General features: G+C 41.8%; 1 protein-coding gene across 2 annotated transcripts; it reads right to left on the bottom strand.

The window, feature by feature from the left end:
- Window positions 1-1,148: 1,148 nt before the first annotated feature.
- LOC110530399 (hypoxanthine-guanine phosphoribosyltransferase) lies at window positions 1,149-25,665 on the bottom strand. 2 transcript variants are annotated; one of them, XM_021613417.2, is made up of 9 exons: window positions 25,485-25,654; window positions 25,179-25,285; window positions 22,832-23,015; window positions 22,469-22,534; window positions 8,667-8,684; window positions 2,538-2,620; window positions 2,313-2,359; window positions 2,017-2,093; window positions 1,149-1,629 (listed from the first exon to the last, which is right to left on the bottom strand). In XM_021613417.2, exons 1-9 carry the CDS (start codon window positions 25,533-25,535, stop codon window positions 1,582-1,584), a joined length of 681 nt encoding a protein of 226 aa, XP_021469092.1. In that variant the 5' UTR covers window positions 25,536-25,654; the 3' UTR covers window positions 1,149-1,581. The 2 variants fall into 2 exon arrangements, with proteins under 2 accessions (XP_021469092.1, XP_021469093.1); XM_021613418.2 differs by lacking the exon at window positions 8,667-8,684 and having other exon boundaries at window positions 25,485-25,665.

Below are 25,665 nucleotides of genomic sequence, written 5' to 3'. Positions count from 1 at the left end.
ATTGGCCCAGCGTCGTCCAGGTTAGTTGAGGGTTTGGGCGGGAGGACTTTACTTGGCTCAACGTACTCTAGTGACTCCTTGTGGCGGGCCGGGCTCCTGCAGGCTGACTCTGGTCGTCAGTTGAAAGTTATTTCCTCCGACACATTGGTGCAGCTGGCTTCCAGGTTAAGTGGATGGGTGTTAAGAAACGTGATTTGGCGGGTCATGTTTCGGAGGACGCATGACTCGACCTTTGCCTCTCCCAAGCCCGTTGGGGAGTTGCAGCGATGAGACAAGATCATAATTGAAATTGGGCGAAAAAAATAAAGAACCCCTGCTCTTTTCATGAGATTGAAGCTTTCACCTCAGTCTATCAGTGAAGATGAAGGGGAGGAAAAATATAAGGGCCTTTGAATGGGGAATGGTAGGTGCCAGGCACACTGGTTTGTAATGCATTGAAGTCAACATGGGCCAGCATCCCTGTAGAACACTTTTGACACATTGTAGTCCATGCAACTCAATATTAGGAAGGTGTTCCTAATGTTTGCTATACTCACTGTAGAATGACTCCTTGTTTGTCCAGGAACAGAAAATGAGGACAACAATTTTAGAGTTGTGTTGTCATGTAATAGTATCTCAGGGATATTAAATATGCCATGACTATGGTATACTACATTAATGCTCATCACAAGATCATTTTGGTTGAATAAAGTAAGACTTCAGAACTTAATGTAAAAAATAAAATAAAAACTAGGCCTCAGGGAGAGACGTGTACAGTGGGTTTCTATCTTGTGAGAACCTCTACAGTAAAGTATCAAAAGCAAAAAGACACTATTTACTATGCAGAAAGAACAAACCTCATTGCAATGTCTCATACCCTGTTATACAGCATAGGTTCATTTACATTTATTCAATAATTAATGAGATGACCAATGGAGGCTGAAATACATTCTACTCACAATACAGTGCAATTCCCTTTTATCAGAAAAGCAGCTGAATTTGAATTAAAAGGACAGTAGGAATTCATAAGAACAAATGGCATCGGTCAATGTGCCCTTCAGCAAGGAACTTAACCCTAATTTGCACCAGGGGCGCAGTACTATGGCTGACCCTGTAAAACAACACCTTTCTCTGCCCCTATCCGATGTATGTGACGATAAAACATTATAATTATTATTGTATTTTTTTTATTCAATCTACCGGACGGTGCCCACCTTTACATGGGCCAAATGTGTCCCACAAAATACAGTAGCAGTAAGTTGAGATAAACAAATGTCACTAAACTGAAACATTGATGGCTACAAATTCTACATAGCAATGTCTGTTCATTATATATTTTTCATCAACACAGACAGGTTTCATGAACATTGTAACAGTACATCACAGGTTCACAGCTTTGTTATAAAAATAACTATGGAGGTTCTAATTATTATGCAACGAGTCCAATGGTCTATGGGTAGGCCCTGAGGTGTGTCAACCAGCAAAGAGCGAGAGTGAGGGTCTTTGGGTTTGATAACCGTTGTTACTGCATGGCCTCTCATGGTAAGTGTCCAAGCTTCTTGTGGAAACATTTCCTCTGCAGAATCCTATAAACATCACTTCTTAGACCTTGTATTTCAGCTTCCCGCTTTCACTGATCACACAGATATGCTGAGGGAAAAGGAAGTCATATGACAAATATCACTGCGCTTTAAAGGAGCAGTGCAGTTAAAAATAGATTCCTGTTTTTTTATGATGATATTTCCACACTTTGAGGTCGAAATAACACTCTGAAATTGTGAAAATTATGATAATGCCCCTTTTCTGTAAGAGCTGTTTAAAACAAAATTCTGGAATTTCAGCCTTTTCAGGTGGGATGGAACTTTTGGCCCACATGATGAAGTCAGAATGCGATCTGATTATAATAGACCAATGACTGTTCATCTGGGTAAGAGGGTTGTGCTCTAGACATCCCATCAGCCAATCAGGGCGGTGAATGAGGACCCAGTGAAGTACATCAGTGAAATTAAAATCAGTTTTGAATGAAGAAAAACTTACATTGAGGTCTCTGAAATACTCATTGTAGTCCAAGGCATATCCAACTACAAAACGATTGGGTATCTCAAAACCAACATCTGAAATGGAAGAGATGTGGCAGAAGGATTAGCACTGCAGCAATGTTCCCAAAACACAACAAACAAACACTCTGTTTGTGAACAGACCATTTAAAACTGAGCTATTCCCTGTAACTGGTCATGTTACAGGTAATATAAGACAAGTAAATCATTCTTACATGGACATATAACATATAATAATGAAAACATAAAAGCAAAATGGATAGAACTGCTACATACAATCTGGGAGACATCCTGAACTGTTTGGCACTCTCTTCACCAGCAAACTGAAACAGAACACAGGAGGCACACGCAACACAAGCATGTAACATCCCCAATATCCCTACCTGTAGCACACTGACACTCTGCTCATTTCTTCTGTCTAGACTGGAAAGATGGAATTGAGTGACTAAGCGAAGGTCACCTGGTCTGTTGTGGTGTTAGTGGTTTTATAACAGGACTCACCCTGCTACTTTGATCATCTTGGGCCTGAAGGCCTCCACGTGTTTTAGGAGAGTCTTCATTGTCTTGCCTGTGTCTACAATTGCCTGCGGAGGACAACAAACACAAAAAAACTGTAGCAGCAGGACTATGTGACTAGCTGTCAACACTCAAAGTCAAATATACACCAAGCTGAGAGCTCACTGGTATTTCACACTAACAAAACAAATAAGAGTGCTTTAAAAAATCCATGTGTGTGTGTGTGTGTGTGTGTGCATGCGTGCAAGAGTGTGTGTGTACACTGAGTGTGTAGCCCCGCTCCCACTGAGCAGTCTGAGCTCACAGTGAAATGGAGGACAACCAAAGTGTGACCCAGGGTTAGACTGAAACCCATCTCACCCGGGAACACATCTAGTGAAACTGGTGGTTTCAGTCATCGGTTTGGGGTGGAGGGGTAGGCTGTTATGGTTCCCAGAGTTGTGGCACGGATCCACTCTGATGTCTTGTTGTCTGACTTTGTTTATGTCAGCTGATAACTGCTCTATTGTGTGGTCCCTCTATTCATAATCTGACACATAGCCACCCTTCTTCATTGTTCTGTGTGTGTGTGTGTGCATGTCTGATCTAGGTTCAAATAAACAACCCAAAACACTTACTTTTATTTCAGAATTTCATGTTATTTTCTAAAAACCAAATAGTCGCCCAAATTGTATTTGAAAGTATTTTCAAATACTTATTTAGAATACTATTTTCAAAACCACTCCCTTGTATTTGAGTCAATGTATTTGTGTATTTCCAAATACCTTCCAATTGTTTCTTACACCATGTTTCTTACACCTTCCAATACCTTCCAAATATTTTTTAGGGGTAGATCAATCTTAATATTGCAGATAGATTGTGGCTTCTATCAATATAAATGTCTGCATCATTTTCAACCCCCCATATATTTTCTGTTAAATATATGCACTACCATCAAAAGTTTTAGAACACCTACTCATTCAATGGTTTTTATTTATTTATTACTATAGTCTACATTGTCGAATATATATAAGATATAGAAGAAATCAAAACTATGAAATAACACATATGGAATCATGTAGTAATCAAAAAAGTGTGAAAAAAACCCCAAATATATTTGAGATTTGAGATTCATACAGCCACCCTTGGAAATCTGTCCTTTGGTTTGGAGTCGCAAATTCGCGATTTTTGGTTCCAATCACCGTGTCTTTGTGAGACGTGTGGGTGAACGGATCATCTCTGCATGTGTATTTCCCACCGTAAAGCATGGAAGAGGTGGTGTTATGGTGTGGGGGTGCTTTGCTGGTGACACTGTCTGTGATTAATTTAGAATTAAGGCACACTTAACCAGCATGGCTACCACAGCATTCTGCAGCGATACACCATCCCAGCTGGTTTGTGCTTAGTGGGACTATCATTTGTTTTCCAACAGGACAATGACCCAACACACCTCCAGGCTGTGTAAGGGCTATTTGACCAAGAAAGAGAGTGATGGAGTACTCAACCTGTTAGAGCTCTAGGGGCGCTATTTCATTTTTGGATAAAAAACGTTCCCGTTTTAAGCGCGATATTTTGTCACGAAAAGATGCTCGACTATGCATATTCTTGACAGTTTTGGAAAGAAAACACTCTGAAGTTTCAGAATCTGCAAAGATTTTGTCTGTAAGTGCCCCAGAACTCATTCTACAGGCGAAACCAAGATGATGCATCACCCAGGAATTAGCAGAATTTCTGAAGCTCTGTTTTCCATTCTCTCCTTATATGGCTGTGATTGCGCAACGAATGAGCCTACACTTTCTGTCGTTCGCCCAAGGTCTTAGCAGCATTGTGACGTATTTGTAGGCATATCATTGGAAGATTGACCATAAGAGACTACATTTTCCAAGTGTCCGCCTGGTGTCCTGCGTCGAATTCGGTGCGCAATTGCCAGCTGCTTCTACTTTACCATTTGATTCAGGGGAGAAAGCATGTGTCCAAGAACGATGTATTAATGAAGAGATATGTGAAAAACACCTTGATGATTGATTCTAAACAACGTTTGCCATGTTTTCAGTCGATATTATGGAGTTAATTTGGAAAAAAGTTCGCGTTTTGAGGACTGAATTTTCGGATTTTTTTTGGTAGCCAAATGTGATGTATAAAACGGAGCTATTTCTAATACACAAGGAATCTTTTTGGAAAAACTGAGCATCTGCTATCTAACTGAGAGTATCCTCATTGAAAACATCAGAAGTTCTTCAAAGGTAAATGATTTTATTTGAAGGCTTTTATGTTTTTGTTAATGTTGCGTGCTGGATGCTAACGCTAATGCTAACGCTAAATGCTAACGCGAAATGCTAACGCTAGCTAGCTACTTTTACACAAATGATTGTTTTCCTATGGTTGAGAAGCATATTTTGAAAATCTGAGATGACAGTGTTGTTTACAAAAGGCTAAGCTTGAGAGATGGCATATTTATTTCATTTCATTTGCGATTTTCATAAATAGTTAACGTTGTGTTATGCTAATGAGCTTGCTGATAGATTTACACAATCCTGGATACAGGGGTTTTTTCATAGCTAAACGTGACGCAGAAAACGGAGCGATTTGTCCTAAACAAATAATCTTTCAGGAAAAACTGAACATTTGCTATCTGAGAGTCTCCTCATTGAAAACATCTGAAGTTCTTCAAAGGTAAATGATTTTATTTGAATGCTTTTCTGTTTTTTTGTGTAAATGTTGCCAGCTGAATGCTAATGCTAAATGCTACGTTAGCCATCAATACTGTTACACAAATGCTTGTTTTGCAATGGTTGAGAAGCATATTTTGAAAATCTGAGATGACAGTGTTGTTAACAAAAAGGCTAAGCTTGAGAGCTAGCATATTTATTTCATTTCATTTGCGATTTTCATGAATAGTTAACGTTGCGTTATGGTAATGAGCTTGAGTCTGTATTCACGATCCCGGATCCGGGATGGGGAGATCAGAAAGGTTAACAGATGACCTGGCCTCCACAATCACCCGACCTCAACCCAATTGAGATGGTTTGTGATGAGTTGAACCGCAGAGTGAAGGAAAAGCAGGCAACAAGTGCTCAGCATATGTGAGAACTCCTTCAACACTGTTGGAAAAGCATTCCAGGTGAAGATGGTTAAGAGAATGCCAAGAGTGTGCAAAGCTGTCATCAAGGCAAAGAGTGGCTATTTGAAGAAACTAAAATATAAAATATATTTTGATTTGTTTAACACCTTTTTGTTACTACATGATTCCATATGTGTTATTTCATAGTTTTGATATCTTCACTATTATTCTACAATGTAGAAAATATTACAAATAAAGAAAAACCCTTGAATGAGTAGGTGTCCTACAACTTTTACACAACTTTTATTATTTTCCTTAACCACATCATCCCTCCCCCTAATTGGAGTAAACTAAATGGACAACAATACTTAGGCTTCTACTTCCACCTTATATATACTATATACATTTTACGGACACACTATATTTTACATTAGTCATCTTGTTTTTTGTTCGCACCCTACATTTCCCTTCAGCCCCTCCCTCATCTCTGAACACCTTCAGTTTTGATTTCTTCTATTACCATATATAGTTCAAGTGTGCTGTGATGTTTCACAAAAGTTCTGAACCTTTCTATTCAAAACGTTTCTACAGATTGTAAATTAAAGATAAAATGTTTACCTAAGAGTATTATTATACTATTCGATCAATTAACTATGACTTTTTATAGACTTTTCATATCACTCAGCAGTGATATTTGCAGTTAGCTCAAGGTAAATGTTGTAATTCTTCAGCCATTCCTAAACCTGTGACCAAAAACAAGCTACCGTGCGCATGCGGAAAGTATTCAGACAAGTTCCCCTTTTCCACATTTTGTTCCGCTACAGCCTTATGCTAAAATGGATTCAATTATTTTTTCCCTCATCAATCTACACACAATACCCCATATTGACAAAGCGAAAACTGGTTTATATAATTTATTTTTTATTTTTATATAAAATAAAAAACAGATACCTTATTTACATAAGTATTCAGACCCATTGCTATGAGACTCGAAATTGAGCTCAGGTGCATCCTGTTTCCATTGATCATACTTGAGATGTTTCTACAACTTGGTGTCCACCTGTGGTAAATTCAATTGATTGGACATTATTTGAAAAGGGCAGACACCTGTCTATATAAGGTCCAACAGTTGACAGTGCATGTCAGAGCAAAAACCAAGCCATGAGGTCAAAGGAAATGTCCGGAGAGCTCCGAGACACGACTGTGTCACGGCACAGATCTGGGAAAGGGTAACCAAAACCTATGATGAAAATTTCAGCCCTCTCTCATCTTTTTAAGTGGGAGAACTTGCACAATTGGTGGCTGACTAAATACTTTTTTGCCCCACTGCATGGGCAGTACCAAAACAAGTGATCTAATGATTGTCACTTCGCAGCAAAATCTGCAGAGCTGGTATGGTTGTATCCTCCATATAACATTCTATTTGTTGCAAAAATTGTATTTAGTCATTTTACATTTAAAACCAGTTTTGAATCCGGCGTAATTTTGTGTATCAGTTCATAAACCATGTGCCATGGAATCGGTACATCGAAAATCTCTTCCCAACTACAGTAACACCACCAGTCCTATTTATGATCTAATTTACAATTTGTTGTAATATTTGTTCAGTCTTTTCCAAGTCAATTAAACTGAAATATCAAGCAACTTTCTATGGCTTGCTTAAAGAATGGCAATAATATGTATATGTATATGTATATGTATAAAATATGTATTTTTTTGTGATCCAATACGTAATTACGTAATACGTAATACTTATCATAATTTCATTGTAACCCAGAGGTAAGAAAAATTATCTAGATCCTCTGAGGCTGTGGAGGGATCCAAATTGTGGATTGATCCAAAATGTGGATTTAAAAGAAAACATGAATCCTCAGCATACAATGACAAGTTTGTGTTTAAGCCCTGGATTTCTAGCCCCTTCATATTATTGTTGGATCTGACGTTAATAGCTAACATTTCGATGGCCATAATAAATAGATATAGCGATAGCAGACAGCCTTGTTTTGCTCCTCGACAGATTAATACTTTCTGAGAAGTAGCCATTCTTTACTATTTTATACCTAAAGGTTAGTATACATAACTTTAACCAATTGTCTAAGAGATTCTCCCAAATTAAAATATGAAACTACTTGTTTTTTTCAAATAAAGCTTATTTGAATACTTGTTTTGCAATGTATTGAAAAGTAAAGTTGAAATAACTGAAATAGTAGCTTAACCCAGGACTGGTGTGTGTAGGTGGGAGATTGTAAGGGGGATGACATAGAACACATTTCCCTATAATAATAATGAGGATGAAACTAGAAATTAGAGACTATGTCCTTTTAATATGAAGACCTACTCTGTAATACAAAGAACAGGGCTGCACAAACTATAAAGAGGGTAATTGAAAATGGAAGGGGTATGGACTTGATGAGGGCTTATTTTGATAGACCGCATACCCAACTTCCAATTACTGCCCCTCCCCCATTATAAATGCAATTTACTTTGATTCTGTACATTTTATCCATGTTTCTGTATAGACTACTAATGAACACAGCTGTATTCATATGCTAGTTCTAAAGATCTCTGCTTAATGTAAGCACTCATTGTATGACAGTAATGCTTTCAGTCATTTCAAAGAGAATCCTTCCCAAAGTAGAGGTCCCTATAATAGGCTCCCAATTACTGTGCTGCTGAGAGGAAAGTTTCTTGAATCAATTCTGAGAAGGGACAATCAAACTTCCCTAATGGACAGAGATAGTCAATTAAAAAAGTTTTTACTATGTCCAATTCAGGGTCGTATTCATTAGAGCACACCATAATGTTTTTCAACTTATAACGAAAACAAGCGTTTCTTATTGGATAAGTTTGTATAGTCCTTCCCTGTTTGTCTGTTTTCTTCAGTTTGGTGCCCAATGAATATGACCCTGGTCTGGTAGAACCTAGACCTACATACAGAGAATGAAAGCCATGAGGCAATGTCCTCTGCTCCCCCATGGCCTGGATAAACATATGGAGAAAGTGATGGAGTATTTGATGGATGCACTCAGACTTAAATAGAGAAGAGGAAGGGGGGGAAAAGCATGTTGACTCACCTCTACGATTAGGACGTTCTTTTGTGAGCATGTCATAGAAAAAAGAGAAAGGAAGCAGTTATGCATGGGTAGGAATACATAACGACTTATCTACCAATCTTTTAGTTTGCAAGAAAGGCATTTCACTGTACTTGTGGATGCGCATGCATCCCAAGACAACATTTGTATTTGTATTTATTATGGATCCCAAAGCAGCAGCTACTCTTCCTGGAGTCCAGCTAAATTAAGTCAGTTTATACCATTTTTAAAACATTACAATACATTCACAGATTTCACAACACACTGTGTGCCCTCAGGCCCCTACTCCACCACTACCACATATCTGCAGTACTAAATCCATGTGTACGTATAGTGCGTGTCATTGTGTGTGTATGCATGTCTCTGTGCCATTGTTTGTGTTGCTTCACAGTCCCTGCTGTTCCATAAATCTGTTTTTAAATCTAATTTTACTGCTGGCATGAGTTACTTGATGTGGAATAGAATTCCATGTAGTCTATGTAGTACTGTGTGCCTCCCATAGTCTATTCTGGACTTAGGGACTGTGAAGAGACCTCTTGTGGCATGTCTTGTGGGGTATGCATGGGTGTCCGAGCTGTGTGCCAGTAGTTTATACAGACAGTTTGGTGCATTCAACATCTCAATACCTCTCATAAATAAAAGTAGCGATGAAGTCAATCTCTCCTCCACTTTGAGCCAGGAGAGGTATTAATATTATTAATATTATTAATATATTAATATAATATTAGCTCTGTGTACATCCAAGGTCCAGCCGTGCTACCCTGTTCTGAGCCAATTGCAATTTTTCTAAGTTATTTTTTGTGGCACCTGACCACACTACTGAACAGTAGTCTAGGTGCGACAAAACTAGGGCCTGCCTTGTTGATAGTGTTGTTAAGAAGGCAGAGCAGCACTTTATTATGGACACACTTCTCCCCATTTTAGCGACTACTGCATCAATATGTTTTGACCATGACAGTTTACAATCCAGGGTCACTCCAAGCAGTTTAGTCATCTCAATTTACTAAATTGACCACATTATTTATTACACGATTTAGTTTAGGTTTAGGGTTTAGTGAGTGTTTTGTTCCACATACAATGCTTTTAGTTTTATAAATATTTAGGGCTAATTTATTCCTTGCCACCCACTCTGAAACTAACTGCAGCTCTTTGTTGAGTTGAGTGTTGAGTGTTGCAGTCATTTCAGTCGCTGTAGTAGCTGACCTGTATAGTGTTGCATCATCAGCATGGCTTTACCCAAAGTTAGTGGCATGCCATTAGTAAAAATGGGAAAAAGCAAACAGCTACCCTGGGGAATTCCTGATTCGAACTGGATTATATTTGAGAGGCTTCTATTAAAGAACACCTTCAGTGTTCTGTTAGACAAGTAACTCTTTATCCACATTATAGCAGGGAGTGTAAAGCCATAACACATTTCCAGCAGCAGACTTTGATCGATAATGTCAAAAGCTGCACTGAAGTCTAACAAGACAGCTCCCACAGACATTTTATCATTAATTTCTCTCAGCCAATCATCAGTAATTTGTGTAAGTGCTGTGCTTGCTGAGTGTCCTTTCATATAACCATGCTGAAATTCTGTTGTCAATTTGTTTACTGTGAAATAGTATTGTATCTGGTCAAACACCATTTTTTTCATACGTTTACTAAGGGTTGGTAAGAGGCTGATTGGTCGGCTATTTGAGCCAGTAAATGGGGCTTTACTCTTCTTGGTTAGTGGAATGACTTTAGCTTCCCTCCAGGCCTGACGGCACACACTCTCTAGTAGGCTTAAATTTAAGATGTGGCAAATCATGAGGCAGGAAAATTATGTGGATACATTGAAGCAACATCTTAAGACACCAGTTAAAGCTTGGTCGCAAATGGGTCTTCCAAATGGACAATGACTCCAAGCATACTTCCAAAGTTGTGGCAAAATGGCTTAAGGACAACAAAGTCAAGGTGTTGGAGTGGCCATCACAAAGCCCTGACCTCAATCCTATAGAAAATTTGTGGGCAGAACTGAAAAATCGTGTGTGAGCAAGGAGGCTTTCAAACCTGACTCAGTTACACCAGCTCTGTCAGGAGGAATGGGCCAAAATTCACCCAACTTATTCTGGGAAGCTTGTGGTAGGCTATCCAAAACGTTTGACCCATGTTAAACAATTTAACGGCAATGCTACCAAATACTAATTGAGTGTATGTAAACGTATGACCCATTGGAAATGTGATGAAAGAAATAAAAGCTGAAATAAATCATTCTCTCGACTATTATTCTGACATTTCAAATCCTTAAAATAAAGTGGTGATCCTAACTGACCTAAAACAGGGAATTTTTACTAGGATTACATTCCAGCAATTGTGAAAAACTGAGTTTAAATGTATTTGGCTAAGGTGTATGTAAACTTCCGACTTCAACTGTAAAAACACCACTTTTGTGTATTTTTCCCCATGTAAAATACAATTCAAAATTAGAAAAACTTCCTCCTTGGTCCGTGTGCTGGGATGTAAGGGAAAAGGGTGTCTACATCAGGATGCCTACACCTCTGCTGTTATTACATTAAGTGGCAGCATAGGCCTCTCCAACCCAGCTCCTCTTTAAATATTCCATTTCAATTTTTTTGCCCACCCAAGCCAAGCTGGTCAACCTCCCATCCTTGCCCACCCAAGCAAAACGTGTCAAAACCTCCCGTCTTTTCCCGCCCCCCCTTTTTCGACACATTTACACCCATCCTTACATCAATTTACTAGTCCATTTTCCTTCATTCACATACAACATATTCATTCTCTACCGCCCTCCTACACATATTCACTCTCCCTCACAGTCCCATTCATTTGCAGTCACACACACCTCCCTCCATAGAACAGTTGACATACATGCTATATTTCCCCCTTTGTATTGTCTTTTCAGTGTTTATGTAGCCCATTAGCATTGGCTACTTCTACGGTTACTTCATAGAGAAGAATAGTTACTTGGGGAAAGTAGAGTATAGATTGTATTGGGGGAGGGGGAAAGAATATTGTCTCAATTTACGATAAGCTGGTCTTAGGCATCACTGTATGTAGCCTAGTGTGCTTATCGATTTTCTTCCTCTTCATCCTCTCCTCAGTGCAAGGGGCTCTACTCCTTCAATTGGAAACGTTTCTTGCAGCTTGTTTAGGGCTTTATCAGTGCTTGTGAAATCCATCCTTTGAGTTCCCTTCCATATCCACAGCACTGTCGGGAAGCTGAGATTTGATCCCTTTCCTTCTAGTGACTGTCTGATCAGAATGTATTTCTTGCATTTTTTTCTCAGCCTAGCAGACATGTCCTGGATGAATTGAATGGACTGGCTGTGGATTTTGATCTCCTTCCCCCTTAACCCTTCAAATGTTGATTTTGGTCTGAAAGTTGCATGGCTTGAAGATTACCATGCAAGGGTATTTAACGTTCTTCTGTTTCATGCCGCTCCTATGGCATTTTTTCCAGATCTTCTGGTGATATACTCACGTGAAGTTCTTCTGATATCAGTTTGACCACGTAGCTGGAAAGGTCTCCTTATTCCTCATCTTCCAGTCAGGACAATATTCTCATGTTTCATCTCATTCTATTTTCTTGCCGGTCCAATTCATCTTCTAAAGTTTGAAACAGTGTTTCCAAAAAATAACGTTTTGTTGTCTTGTTCATTCATGCGCACACCTTGTTTGTGCGTATCTGACACGATAGCCTCTACTTTCTTTTCAAGTGAATCTACTTTCATTTCATTCTATTTTCAGTTCATTTGTTTTGGTGGGCATTGAGAGCAATTTAGCTATGTTTTCCTGGATACCCTTTAGTTGTTCATTACTCTCGTTTGTTGCTCCTTTTCCTCTGGGGGAAGCCATGGCTTGTTGCGTTTGTGTCACTGCGTTGCGTTACCAACTGATTGGTTCGCTGTTGTACACAACTGACCACTCACTCTCTCCCAGTTGCTTGGGGATATATTTATCTATTGATTTTAGAGGCTTAAGGATTTATTTATTTTTACCCCTTTTTTCTCCCCAATTTCGTGGTATCCAATTGATATTTACAATCTTGTCTCATCACTGCAACTCCCCTGCGGACTCGACAGAGGCAAAGGTCGAGAGCCCTGCGTCCTCCAAAATACGACCCTGCCAAATCGCCCCGCTTTTTGACACACTTAACCCTCCAAAATACGACCCTGCTAAACCGCCCCGCTTTTTGACACACTTAACCCTCCAAAATACGACCCTGCCAAACCGCTCCACTTTTTGACACACTTAACCCTCCAAAATACGACCCTGCCAAACCGCTCCGCTTTTTGACACACTTAACCCGGAAGCCAGCCGCACCAATGTGTCGGAGGAAACACCGTCCAACTGACTACCGTTGTCAGCTTGTAGGAGCCCGGCTCGCCACAAGGAGTCGCAGGAGCACGATGAGACAAGGAAAGCAAGGGAATCCTGGCCGGCCAAACCCTCCCCTAACCCGGATGACACTAGGCCAATTGGGCGCCGCTTCATGGGACTCCCGGTCATGGCGGGCTGTGACACAGCCTGGGATCGAACACGAGGCTGTAGTGTAGTCCTTAGACCGCTGAGCCACTTGTGAGGCCCCATTAGAGGATTAATTTAAACTCTGTCTGGTTTCTACATATAATCAGTTCTGTCGGTACAGAACGGAGCTACTCACACCCTATGCGTCCCTTCGGTACGCGAATGCGCCTCATAAGTCTGAACCAATCATAGATGTCTATGTTTCACAAGTTTGGATAGTACAGAACAGTAGAGTAGAATACAGTATAATGTACTTTATTGTACTGTACATATCTACCTTCCTGTACTCTACCGAACTTTACTGTGATGTCCAAATTTGTGAAACATAGACGTCTATGATTGTTTCAGATTTGGTCTCGCCCAGACCCACTTCATCTACTCTAGTTCAATAACCAAAATATTTGTTTTTAAACTCAAGGAGTCATGTCAAAGCTGACACCCCATTCTTTCTGCAAACATCTTTGAATCGTAATGTGGAGCAGATATTTAACAGTTCGGGGAAAATGTGGTCGTATAAGTAACTGTGGGAGATTTTACCATAACTCTGGACTTGCCCCTATGCTCACACAAAGATATTGTGAAGTCAGTAACATACAAGTGACTAATGGCTTCATAATACTAGCTACTCAATTGGTGTTTTCCCTGTAGACAAAGTGATTCATTATGATTAAAAGACTTGTTTTCCAGTTACAGAAGAACAGAACATTCCTGATATTGCAAAATTAAAATCAGAGGCATGCTTCACACTGTTGACCCACTCAGGAAGGGACAGCCAGCCAATACCAGACACCACATGTTGGGGACAAAATATTGGCATCTGGGCAAAACAACGGCTTCCTACCCCGTCATCCAGGGGCATGATCATACTCCTCCTGATTATTAATGCTAGCAGTGTGACTTACTACATGATATTAGTGATTACACAAGGCATGTCTAAAGGATGCCTTGCTTATCTGCTTAATATGAACCAAGGCATTCTCAAGAGAAGACATCCCAAACATGATGTGTGAAAACAAACTTAGCTACATACAGTAGTAGTGCTGTCATTTCACGTGAAACAAAGGATGCAGTCAAGCAGAAATGAAGCCATGCTGAGTTGATGCTTTGTCTGTCTGGGGCTCAGTAGTGTCATTAATTCCTTCCAGACAGTAAAGAATTATTAACCTTAATCCTCAATCCAGACAGTGTTAACTACATGGATACAAACTGGAAGGTGTGACATAATAACATTAATGATCAATTAGCATAATCTCTAGCTAGTGTCTACAGTACATCATTAATAAAAAGTGGCAACTTTCCCTAGGCCGCAATTACTTAATCTAAAATATTTCACACACAGTCCAAATATTCTCTGTGAAGAAAAGCAATAGAGCAATGAGTTAAACTCACCACCCCATAATTCAGTGGTTCAGCATGTTCCTACACACTGACATCCGGGCCACGCCTCACTACAGGGTGTACCAGTGTGTGTACAGCTTGTGTGTGTGTGTGTGTGTGTGTTTTGATTTATATGCCAGCAGCATCTCCCTCGCTGACCTTTGATCCCATTAATGGCTGTATGCACACAAACAGATTAGACTAAGCCATTGTCTTGTTCTTCAGAGACAATGAGCAATAGTGACATTTCTAGTATGACATCAGCAGATATTTAAACAAAATGTACAGCATGCTGCTAATATAATCTATATAAGTAGCAGGACTATTGGTCGCAGCAGTGACAGAAATAGTGATAAATTCTAGTCTTGGCAGAAAAGGAAAAATGTGGTCATAGCTCTGATCAAGGCCATTACTAACCACAGCCGTTGATTTGAGCTCCAAAGCTTCTGTGACACTTCTTCTGAGAAGAGACATGGGGAAGACTGCCCCATTGTGGTTGCTGAGAGACACTGCCCAAATCTCACCCAGTTCAGATTAACAACAACTACTACTGAGAAACACATGATCATGATCATATCCACTGCTTTCAAGACACATTTTAGTTTTTTTTAAATCAGTACCGGTATTGGCTCATAAATATATCTGCTAATAAAGGTTCTATTTCAGTCGACTCAGTATCGACATCTCACTATGGGACACGTCTTCTTTTGTGGGTCATTGGTTGAAGCCTTATTCAATCACGCCTAACAGGCCAATCAGAGCTTTGTGGGTGTATGCCCCGTGTCTATATAACACCCTGCACTGCTCTGGTTTCCTCATTCTCCGCCTCTTCACAAGTCTATTTGGTTACTAACTCGTTAAGCAGCTTTCTCCAGAAACCTAGCTCTGAACTTAACTGTTCCTTTCGGTGTCGGTTACCACCCCACCACGGAGCGTTGAGTGGCTTATTTTCTATTTTCAGGAATTCTGCTTTACCAAGTGAAGTTACCTCAGTTGTTGGCTAGCTACAGTACACCTGTTGCCTACACACAATTGCCGTTGTAAGCTAGCTAGCTCCACTGCTTTAGCATCCCGCTAATAGCAGGTTCCCACACATTCTACCCAGGGTCTCTAGCTCTCAGTCAGTTCCCACCGTTCGGAGTTAGCTAGCTGAACTTTTGAATGTCTTGACTAGTTAGTGGGCTAACGGCACCACTGGTGTTTTAGCTAGCAACCTCTGGGCTAAAATCCCATTTAGGTTGTTTAGCTAGGAATGTGCGGTGCTATTTATTCAGTGTGTTACCCCACCATTGAAGCACCATACTTTTTACATTCCCCTGTGAAAGATAACCCCAGCCGTTTGTTCTACCTCAAGTTACTTGGTTTACACACCGAGTTGGCACTTGGTATCGCACGCAACGGCTCGGCTAGCTGGCTATCATCACTCAGGTGAAGATAGCCAGCTAATTAGCTAGCATCACTGTTGGCACTACTTTCAATACACCAAAAGTATAAAGACAGGATTTATTTCCCACCACCCTGGTAAATATAGATTTCTGTTTCTACTTACCCGGCTCAAGCTCAAATTACCCCGTGTCTCTCCCAACTTCACGTTGTAGTGGTAGCGCGTGGCTAGCTAGCCCCCCGGCAATTCCATTTGATCTGTTCGTCCGGTCGAAACGAGATATCAACAGGCTTATCGGCCAAGTTGTCAGGGAAGGAGGAGAAAAAGCAGCGCAAGCCTAGCAAAGCTTGCCATGGCAATTGTGGTCATTGCATATCCGGAATGGATTCCCATCCGCATCCCTCATTGACCTCGCTAGTTCTGTGCATTGCGCTCAGCTGGGCTCCGGTGTCCTTAGACGTAGAGCGAAGTACATAGAAAGTATTGCCCAGGCCTCGTCCTTGCTCGAGGACGACTCTGTTGATAACAAATTCTCAGAGGAAGGAGAAGCTACTCAGGCATCTCCTGCTTCAGGATGATTCGGAGAACCCCCACCTTTCCCAGGGTGTGGACCTTGATTCCGACGAAATCCAGAAGTGCGGACGAGGGCATGTCTCTAGCCGCATCAGGCAGCGCCCTCTCTGACCAGGAGATGGATTACGCCCCTGAAGAATTTCTCCCCTCTGCTCAGTTTGTGCTACCTAGCCAGACTGACTGAAGAGGTGGGCCAGGAGTCAATAACTGACCTCCACATCTTCGAGGCAATCAGACCCGCTGCCACCTAACTTGATGTTGAGTATCCTACGCCTCCCCCACCTTCCAAGCTAATGGAGCTAAGTCACCTTGCCGACCATACCACCCGGACCCTCAAGTGTACCGCTGACGCTTCTGGGAGGGTCTGACCTTTGGCCAGAAAGTCCTCTAGCTGAACAACGCAAGGGTGTCAGAGGGAGAAGGGAAAGATCCTGAGTGTACAGATCAATTCCACCAGACTGTTTGGACCAGCCATATCGGAGATACAGACCAGGTTCAAGTTACCACGGAAACAAGCCCCTAAGCCCACGTTCTCCCAGGTCGAAACCATGAGGCCTCCCTCCCAGAACAGAAGGATCCCTAAGAAGCCTCAGCAGCTTTCTCCGGCCACGCCGACCCAGGGACAAACATAGTCCGCTCATCAGCAACGCGCTGCCTCAGGGCACAGGTGTCACTCCAAGCAATGAGCAGCGGAGACCCCCTCGGCTCCACCCGGAGGGAATGGGAAGAAGCGGCACACCTAGCGCAAGGCCGGGGCTCGAAAAGCTGGCAGAGCTCCTCTGGCCTCGACAAACAGAGTCTCCTCGGGACACACAAGCTCATTTACACACGGCAGAAGTGTAGCACAGGAGCCCTACACCATAAGACACATAAGCCCTTGTTGGGGCAGGTCAACACCAATGTTCCCCAAGTCTCGAAGGCGTCCTTGTCTGGGCCACCAGGCCCGGCAGGCCCCGGTCCCTTCCATGGGACAGGTTGCCCACATGCAGTGTTGCCCCCAGGGGACAGGCGGGTTCCTTTGCCCCTCACAGAGAGCAGTGGTGCGCATGTGCAGTCTCCCCATGGGTCTTACATCCAGTAGACCAAGTGTGCAGACTACAAATTGCAGGGGTCCCCCGCGTTTCATGGTAACAGTGCAGTTCACTGCACACAGGGAAGCGATCCGAGTCCTCAGAGACGAGATTCAGTCTCTGTTGACCAAGGGAGCCGTACACGTGGTACCAAAGGAGGAAGCTCACCGGGGCTTCTTCAGCCATTATCCATCCTGGATTTATGGCACCTCAACAAGCATCTGAGAGTCTACAGATTTCGAATGCTAACGCATGGTATGCTGTTTGATTCAACTCTGATGAGTGGTTCACCACAGTAGAACTTAGGGATGCTTATTTCCACATTTGAGTTTATCCTGCACACAGGAGATATCTAAGGTTCGGCTTCGAGGGCATAGCCTACGAATATCTCACTTTATCAGACGGTCTGTTCCCTTGCCCCATGGACATTCACAAAGTGTGCCGAAGCCGCCTTAGCACTCTACGGGAGAAAGGCGAAGGGTGTACAGTGAACGGAATATGGTCATAATCTATTAGTACAGCCCATATCAACGTTCTCGAGCTCTACACTGTGTTTCTAGCCCTCAGGAACTTCCGTCCATTCCTACAGGGCCAACATGTCCTGGTCAGGTCAGACAATAAGTCTATGGTGGCTTATATCAACAGCCAAGGAAGAATGCGGTCTAATCAACAACACTCTCTGGCGAGAGAGATCTTGCTATAGAGCAGAGAAGATCTGTTGTCTCTCAGAGCAAATGAAACATGGTGAAGTCCCAAAATTGCCCTCGCTAGAAGCATGTGTTTCAGACATAAGGAAGTGGATGGCTGCAAACTTTATACTTTTAAACTCGGACAAAACAGAGATGCTTGTTCTAGGTCCCAAGAAACAAAGAGATCTTCTGTTGAATCTGACAATTAATCTTAATGGTTGTACAGTCGTCTCAAATAAAACTGTGAAGGACCTCGGCGTTACTCTGGACCCTGATCTCTCTTTTGAAGAACATATCAAGACTGTTTCAAGGACAGCTTTTTTCCATCTACGTAACATTGCAAAAATCAGAAACTTTCTGTCCAAAAATGATGCAGAAAAATTCATCCACGCTTTTGTCACTTCTAGGTTAGACTACTGCAATGCTCTACTTTCCGGCTACCCGGATAAAGCACTAAATAAACTTCAGTTAGTGCTAAATACGGCTGCTAGAATCCTGACTAGAACAAAAGACATTGATCATATTACTCTAGTGCTAGCCTCCCTACACTGGCTTCCTGTCAAGGCAAGGGCTGATTTCAAGGTTTTACTGCTAACCTAAAAAGCATTACATGGGCGTGCTCATGTAGTGGGTTGAGTCACTGATGTGATCTTCCTGTCTGTGTTGGCGCCCCCCCTTGGGTTGTGCCGTGGCGGAGATCTTTGTGGGCTATACTCAGCCTTGTCTCAGGATGGTAAGTTGGTGGTTGAAGATATCCCTCTAGTGGTGTGGGGGCTGTGCTTGGGGTTATATCCTTCCTGTTTGGCCCTGTCCGGGGGTGTCCTCGGATAGGGCCACAGTGTCTCCTGACCCCTCCTGTCTCAGCCTCCAGTATTTATGCTGCAGTAGTTTATGTGTCGGGGGGCTAGGGTCAGTTTGTTATATCTGGAGTACTTCTCCTGTCCAATCCGGTGTCCTGTGTGAATTTAAGTATGCTCTCTCTAATTCTCTCTTTCTCTCTTTCTTTCTCTCTCTCGGAGGACCTGAGCCCTAGGACCATGCCCCAGGACTACCTGACATGATGACTCCTTTGCTGTCCCCAGTCCACCTGGCTGTGCTGCTGCTCCAGTTTCAACTATTCTGCCTGTGATTATTATTATTTGACCATGCTGGTCATTTATGAACATTTGAACATCTTGGCCATGTTCTGTTGTAATCTCCACCCGGCACAGCCAGAAGAGGACTGGCCACCCCACATAGCCTGGTTCCTCTCTAGGTTTCTTCCTAGGTTTTGGCCTTTCTAGGGAGTTTTTCCTAGCCACCGTGATTCTACACCTGCATTGCTTGCTGTTTGTGGTTTTAGGCTGAGTTTCTGTACAGCAATTTGAGATATCAGCTGATGTACGAAGGGCTATATAAATAAATGTGATTTGATGTGCCAGGCATACTAAACCCAGTTGAGGATTTACTGTCGCGGTGGAACCCACAATCCGGGGAGTGGCAAATTCATCCCGAAGTTGTCGAGGTGGTGTAGTGGCGTTATGGCAGGGCTTCCGTCGATCTTAACGCTTGTTCTTCGCGATGAGAGATCACAACGCTCCTCTAAGTGTGGACCCGCTGACCCACAAGTGGCTATACGTGCTTCTGTACACTTTCCCTCCAGTGGGCCTGATCCCCCCCATACTCTGGAGAGGGTGAGAGCAAATGGTCTACCCTCATCCTGATAGCCCCGCAAGCCATGGCAGAGATTGTCCTCTCCTGTAAGACAGCGCTACAGGGAGACGGACAGCTGACCGTCCTCGCAGTGACAGACCACGTGTAACAACACCTGCACAGGATCGGTACATCTGAACATCACACCTACGGGACAGGTACAGGATGGCACCAACTGCCCGGGTTACACCAGGAATGCACAATCCCTCCATCAGTGCTCAGACTGTCCACAATAGGCTGAGAGAGGCTGGACTGAGGGCTTGTAGGCCTGTTGTAAGATAGGCACAAACCCATCGTCACTGGACCAGACAGGACTGGCAAAGAGTTCTCTTCACTGACAAGTTGCGGTTTGGCTCAACAGGGGTGATGGTCGGATTTGTGTTTATTGACGAAGGAATGAATGTTACACCGAGGCTTTTACTCTGGAGCGGGATCGATTTGGAGGTGGAGGGTGGGTCATGGTCTGGGGCGGTGTGTCACAGCATCATTGGACTGAGCTTGTTGTCATTGCAGGAAATCTCAACACTGTGCATTACAGGGAAGATATCCTCCTCCCTCATGTGGTACCCTTCCTGCAAACTCATCCTGACATCACCCTCCAGCATGACAATGCCACCAGCCATACTGCATTCCTGACAGGAATGTCAGTATTCTGCCATGGCCAGCAAAGAGCCCGGATCTCAATTCCATTGAGCACATCTGGGACCTGTTGGATCAGAGGGTGAAGGCTAGGGCCAATCCCCCCAGAAATGTCCGGGAACTTGCAGGTGCCTTGGTGGAAAAATTGGGTAACATCTCACAGCAAGAACTGGCAAATCTGGTGCAGTCCATGAGGAGGAGATGCACTACAGTACTTAATGCAGCTGGTGGCCACACCAGATACTGACTGTTACTTTTGGTTTTGTTCCCCCCTTTGTTCAGGGACACATTATTCAATTTCTGTTAGTCCCATGTCTGTGGAACTTGTTCAGTTTATGTCTCAGTTGTTGAATCTTGTTATGTTCATACAAATATTTACACATGTTAAGTTTGTTGAAAATAAACGCAGTTGACAGTGCGAGGACGTTTCTATTTATGATGAGTTTATATACATACACTACCGTTGAAAAGTTTGGGGTCACTTAGAAATGTTCTTGTTTTCCATGAAAATATATATTAAATAAGTAGCAAGATGAATAGGAAATATAGTCAAAACGTTGACAAGGTTATAAACATTATTTTTAATTTAAATAATAATTGTGTCCTTCAAACTTTGCTTTCATCACAGATACCTCCATTTGCAGCCTTGCAGACCTTTGGCATTCTAGTTGTTAATTTGTTGAGGTAATCTGAAGAGATTTCACCCCATCTCTCAGCAGTTGGATTGGTTTGATGGGCACTTCTTACGTACCATACGGCTTACGGTCAAGCTGCTCCCACAACAAATCTCCCACTTTACCACCACCAAAGCACCCCAGATTGCCTCCACCATGCTTGACAGATAGCGTCAAGTACTCTTCCAGCATCTTTTCATTTTCTTCAGTCTCACAAATGTTCTTCTTTTTGATCCAAACACCTCAACCTTTGATTCGTCTGTCCATAATACTTTTTTCCAATCATCCTCTGTCCTGTGTCTGTGTTCTTTTTCCCATCATAGCCTTTTCTTTTTATTGGCAGGTCTGAGATATGTATTTTTCTTTGCAACAGTGCAACTCTGTCTAGAAGGCCAGCATCCCAGAGTCACCTCTCCACTGTTGAGACTGGTGTTTGCGGGTACTATTTAATGAAGCTGCCAGTTGAGGACTCTGTTTCTCAAACTAGACACTCTAATTTACTTGTCCTCTTGCTCAGTTGTGCACCAGGGCCTCCCACTCCTCTTTCTATTCTGGTTAGAGCCAGTTTGCGCTGTTCTGTGAAGGGAGTTGTACATAGCGTTGTACCAGATCTTCAGTTTCTTGGCAATTTCTTGCATTGAATAGCCTTCATTTCTTAGGACATGAATAGACTGATGAGTTTCAGAAGAAAGTTATTTGTTTCTGGCCATTTTGTGCCTGTAATCGAACCCACAGATGCTGATGCTCCAGATACTCAACTAGTCTAAAGGCCAGTTTTATTGCTTTTTTAATCAGAACAACAGTTTTCAGCTGTGCTATCATAATTGCAAAAGGGTTTTCTAATGATCAAGTAGCCTTTTAAAATTATAAACTTGGATTAGCTAACACAATGTGCCATTGGAACATAGGAATGATGGTTGCTGATAATGGGCCTGTGTACACCTATGTAGATATTCCATTAAAAATCATCCGTTTCCAGCTACAATTGTAATTTGCAATATTAACAATGTCTACACTGTATTTCTGGTCAATTTGATGTCATTTTAATGGACAAAAAAGTTGCTTTTCTTTAAAAAACACGGACATTTCTAAGTATGCCAAACTTTTGAACAGTAGTATATTTGAAATAGTATTTATTTATGTTATATTTCTTGTGTACAGCAGGGCTACTTACCTTTCCAGTCAGGAAAGAGAGGTCTTCTGCTCCAACGATGTGGAGATCCTCTGTGGACTGATCATTCTACAAGAAAGTGAAAGATTTGGTCAAGTTTGGTGTAAAAGCTTACAGTAATATAGAACATTAATAATACTGTCATAACATAAAAAGTATATTAATGCCAGCTGTAAATGACAACAGCCATGACTGAAGCCCATACCAGGCATACAAGGACCGGAGAAAGAAACACTACAATTCAAGCTGTGACAATTTTACCTCAAGAAAAATGTATCTGATTTCACAGGGTCTTGGATTGGATTGGATCATGGAGGAATTTTCCACTTGTCCAGCACTAAAAAAAAGTGTTATGTAGGTCCTTACCACATAACTCTTGAGGCGGATGAAGTTGACACTCATGGGTAGAGTGTGGTCTGAGTTACGACTCAGTGCTTTGATCCTCTCCACCAAGTCAGCACAGAACTGGTACCCGGCTTTCAGAACACATAGCACCACAATGTCATGGTCGCCCAGGTCACCCATTATGTTACGGGCAAGCCGTTCTGTCCTGAAACACAAGTATGTGAAGGAAAGGAGTAAAGCCTGTCACATGCTTTCCAGTAAAAACAGTTATGACAATTCTGTGACGTTTTTGTTCATTTTGATGGTCGGCAGCTTTTTATCCGGCTCTTCGAGCACATTTTAAAAGTCGGTAGTTCGGTAGCCGAAGTCAACAGTACAACTCATAGTAGGAGTGGGAAATACGGTTAGGATTTTTCAATGATGTGTTTGTTGTCATTCAACGAGACTTGCACATTTTTTCACTTAAGAAATACTTTACCAAACATCTTAGTTAGATGTAAAATTGTGTGACTCACATGCTGACTAAACAGCCTCGGCGAGTGCGTCCGCATTTTGACTTTGTCTATCCCCACCAGGCGCGTTCATGACACGCAGGTTAAAATAACCAAAACCTACTATGAACCAACTATATTCATTTGGGGTCAGGTCGAAACACACGTGAAACCTTTCATTGACATTTAGCTTGCTTGCTGCGGTTGCTTGCTAATTTGGGAGTAAAAAATAGGATTGCTATTTTACCGGAGATGCATATGGTCCTTTTTTTTGCTGGATCTTTGTAGAATTTTGACCCATTTTAAGTCACAAAATCATGTGTGCTCTACTTATAGAACCTAGTTCTATTTTAGAATAGTTTATTTTAGTGACTGGCTACGCACACGCCCGTTGACACGCTGAAACAGTTTGTATGAAATTATTGAATAACATGTATGTGTTCATTTATTTTGCAATGTGGGCAGTTTGGTCAGCTTATAAGGGTGTTTTTACATTTAGTTCTCTTTAAAATAACCAATCTCAGTTCTCTTTAAAGTGAACTCCGGGGTAGAAAAAAGCTAAATAACTACGTTCTCTATGTCTTCACACTGCCCTTGCCTTTGAATGAGGACTCAGCTCTTTTGCCAGTTCAGTTCACCTATTTTGTGATCCAAGTCCTCTTTGCATTCACATTGCTAGGTTTATAAAGTAACCTTTTCCAACATTCACTCAATGCACTCTGGGTTTTTACAAAGTGCCGACCAAGCCATTCCATCAGTACGGAGTTATGAGAAAGCTTTATATACACCTACTTACATTTTGGAAGCGAATAGATTCCATTTAGTTAAAAGATGAGAAGATACCAATAATGTTTACATGTCAATAGTAACAGAATAAATAGCATAAGAATAACTATAGATTAAATAATTCTGGAATGGAAAACTGTACACCCAATTTAGGCTACTGCCCCTTTAAGAGCTAGAATCGATTTTGTACCCTGCTGTAATTCTCACCAAATATGTTGTCTTCTCACACGTCTTCAAACCCCACAAGTGAATAAACAGCTTATAAAGCTGTCTTAGCTTATAGTTCACATACTGCAAACAAATCATTTGAACTAAAAACGGAATCTCTGGCCTCCCGGGTGTCGCAGTGGTTTAAGGCACTACATCGCAGTGCTGGAGGCGGCACTACAGACCCGGGTTTGATCCCAGGTGGTGTCACAGCCGGCCGTGACCGGGAGACGAGCGAGGCAGTGCACAATTGGCCCATTTGGCTTTTTTCTTTTTCAGAGCGAAGGTCTTTTAACCTTTTACTGCAGTGGGCTAAATCAGGGACAGAGTGTTTCTTGGTAGTCTTAAACAAATGTACTTTAAAACAGAAATATACACATGGTTATAGACTTTAAAAAAAGAAGACACCTGTACCATGTCAGATATAATTTAAATGTATTCCATTTTGAGTTTGTATCCCAATATTACACTTTATATACATCTCAGAAGACTGAAATATAATAAAACCGTATGACATAGGAACACTTTTTTCTGTGGGTAATATGAATAACCTTCCACCCATGAGACCACTAGAGGGCGATTTGGTCATTTGACTGCAGGAAAGGATTTTAAGTGATTATGATAGTCACAGACATTCAAGTGACTAACCTCCATCTCTATATGCTGTAGGTAGGCTATTGGCTTTACATTCTCACACACTCTGATAACATCCTGATAATGGATTTTAATTACTGCCCTTCCTTGTCCCTTGTTCCGTTTAACTACTGAGGAGTGGGCGACTGATAGTCTTGTAGTTTCCCAATGTCAGTGATCACACAGAAAGAAATATGCAAGTGAATTCGTATATAGGCCTAACGTTACTGCATTCATGCTATATAGTTTACCTGTCCATGATGACACCATGTGGGATGTAAACACACTCTAGATCTCCAGAATAGTGTTTTGGATAGTTAAAAAGCTCTAAACTGTAACCTGGCCAGTCATCGTTGATCTAGGAGGGAAAATATAGTATTCATTACAAATATTATTTATATACTGTTTAAGTTCAATGCATGCAAGAACACAGTAGACTACAACTTTAGATACTTTGTTGCACATGAGGTTTACACATCATGCACTCATTTTATGTCGACCTCTATCACATCAGTTCGGTAGGCTATCACTTTCCCAACCAATTTCATTGTAATTACCACAATTCCTCCGTCTTTTCCGCCAGTTTGAATGGTCAAATCGTCTGCCATGTTGTTTTCTTGAACCCGAACTCGTTTTCAGAGCCGCAGTACTCACAAGTCAGTCGAAGATCGTGGCGGAGTGTCGAATCACGAGGGAGGAGGAGCGCCACTGTGAAAGAATGTTCTCTTCTCGCCTTAA

The sequence above is a fragment of the Oncorhynchus mykiss genome, chromosome 8 (genome assembly GCF_013265735.2).
Source record: "Oncorhynchus mykiss isolate Arlee chromosome 8, USDA_OmykA_1.1, whole genome shotgun sequence".
Taxonomy (NCBI): domain Eukaryota; kingdom Metazoa; phylum Chordata; class Actinopteri; order Salmoniformes; family Salmonidae; genus Oncorhynchus; species Oncorhynchus mykiss.
Note: the sequence above shows the minus strand (reverse complement) of the source record. Positions and strands in the feature narration are given on the sequence as shown.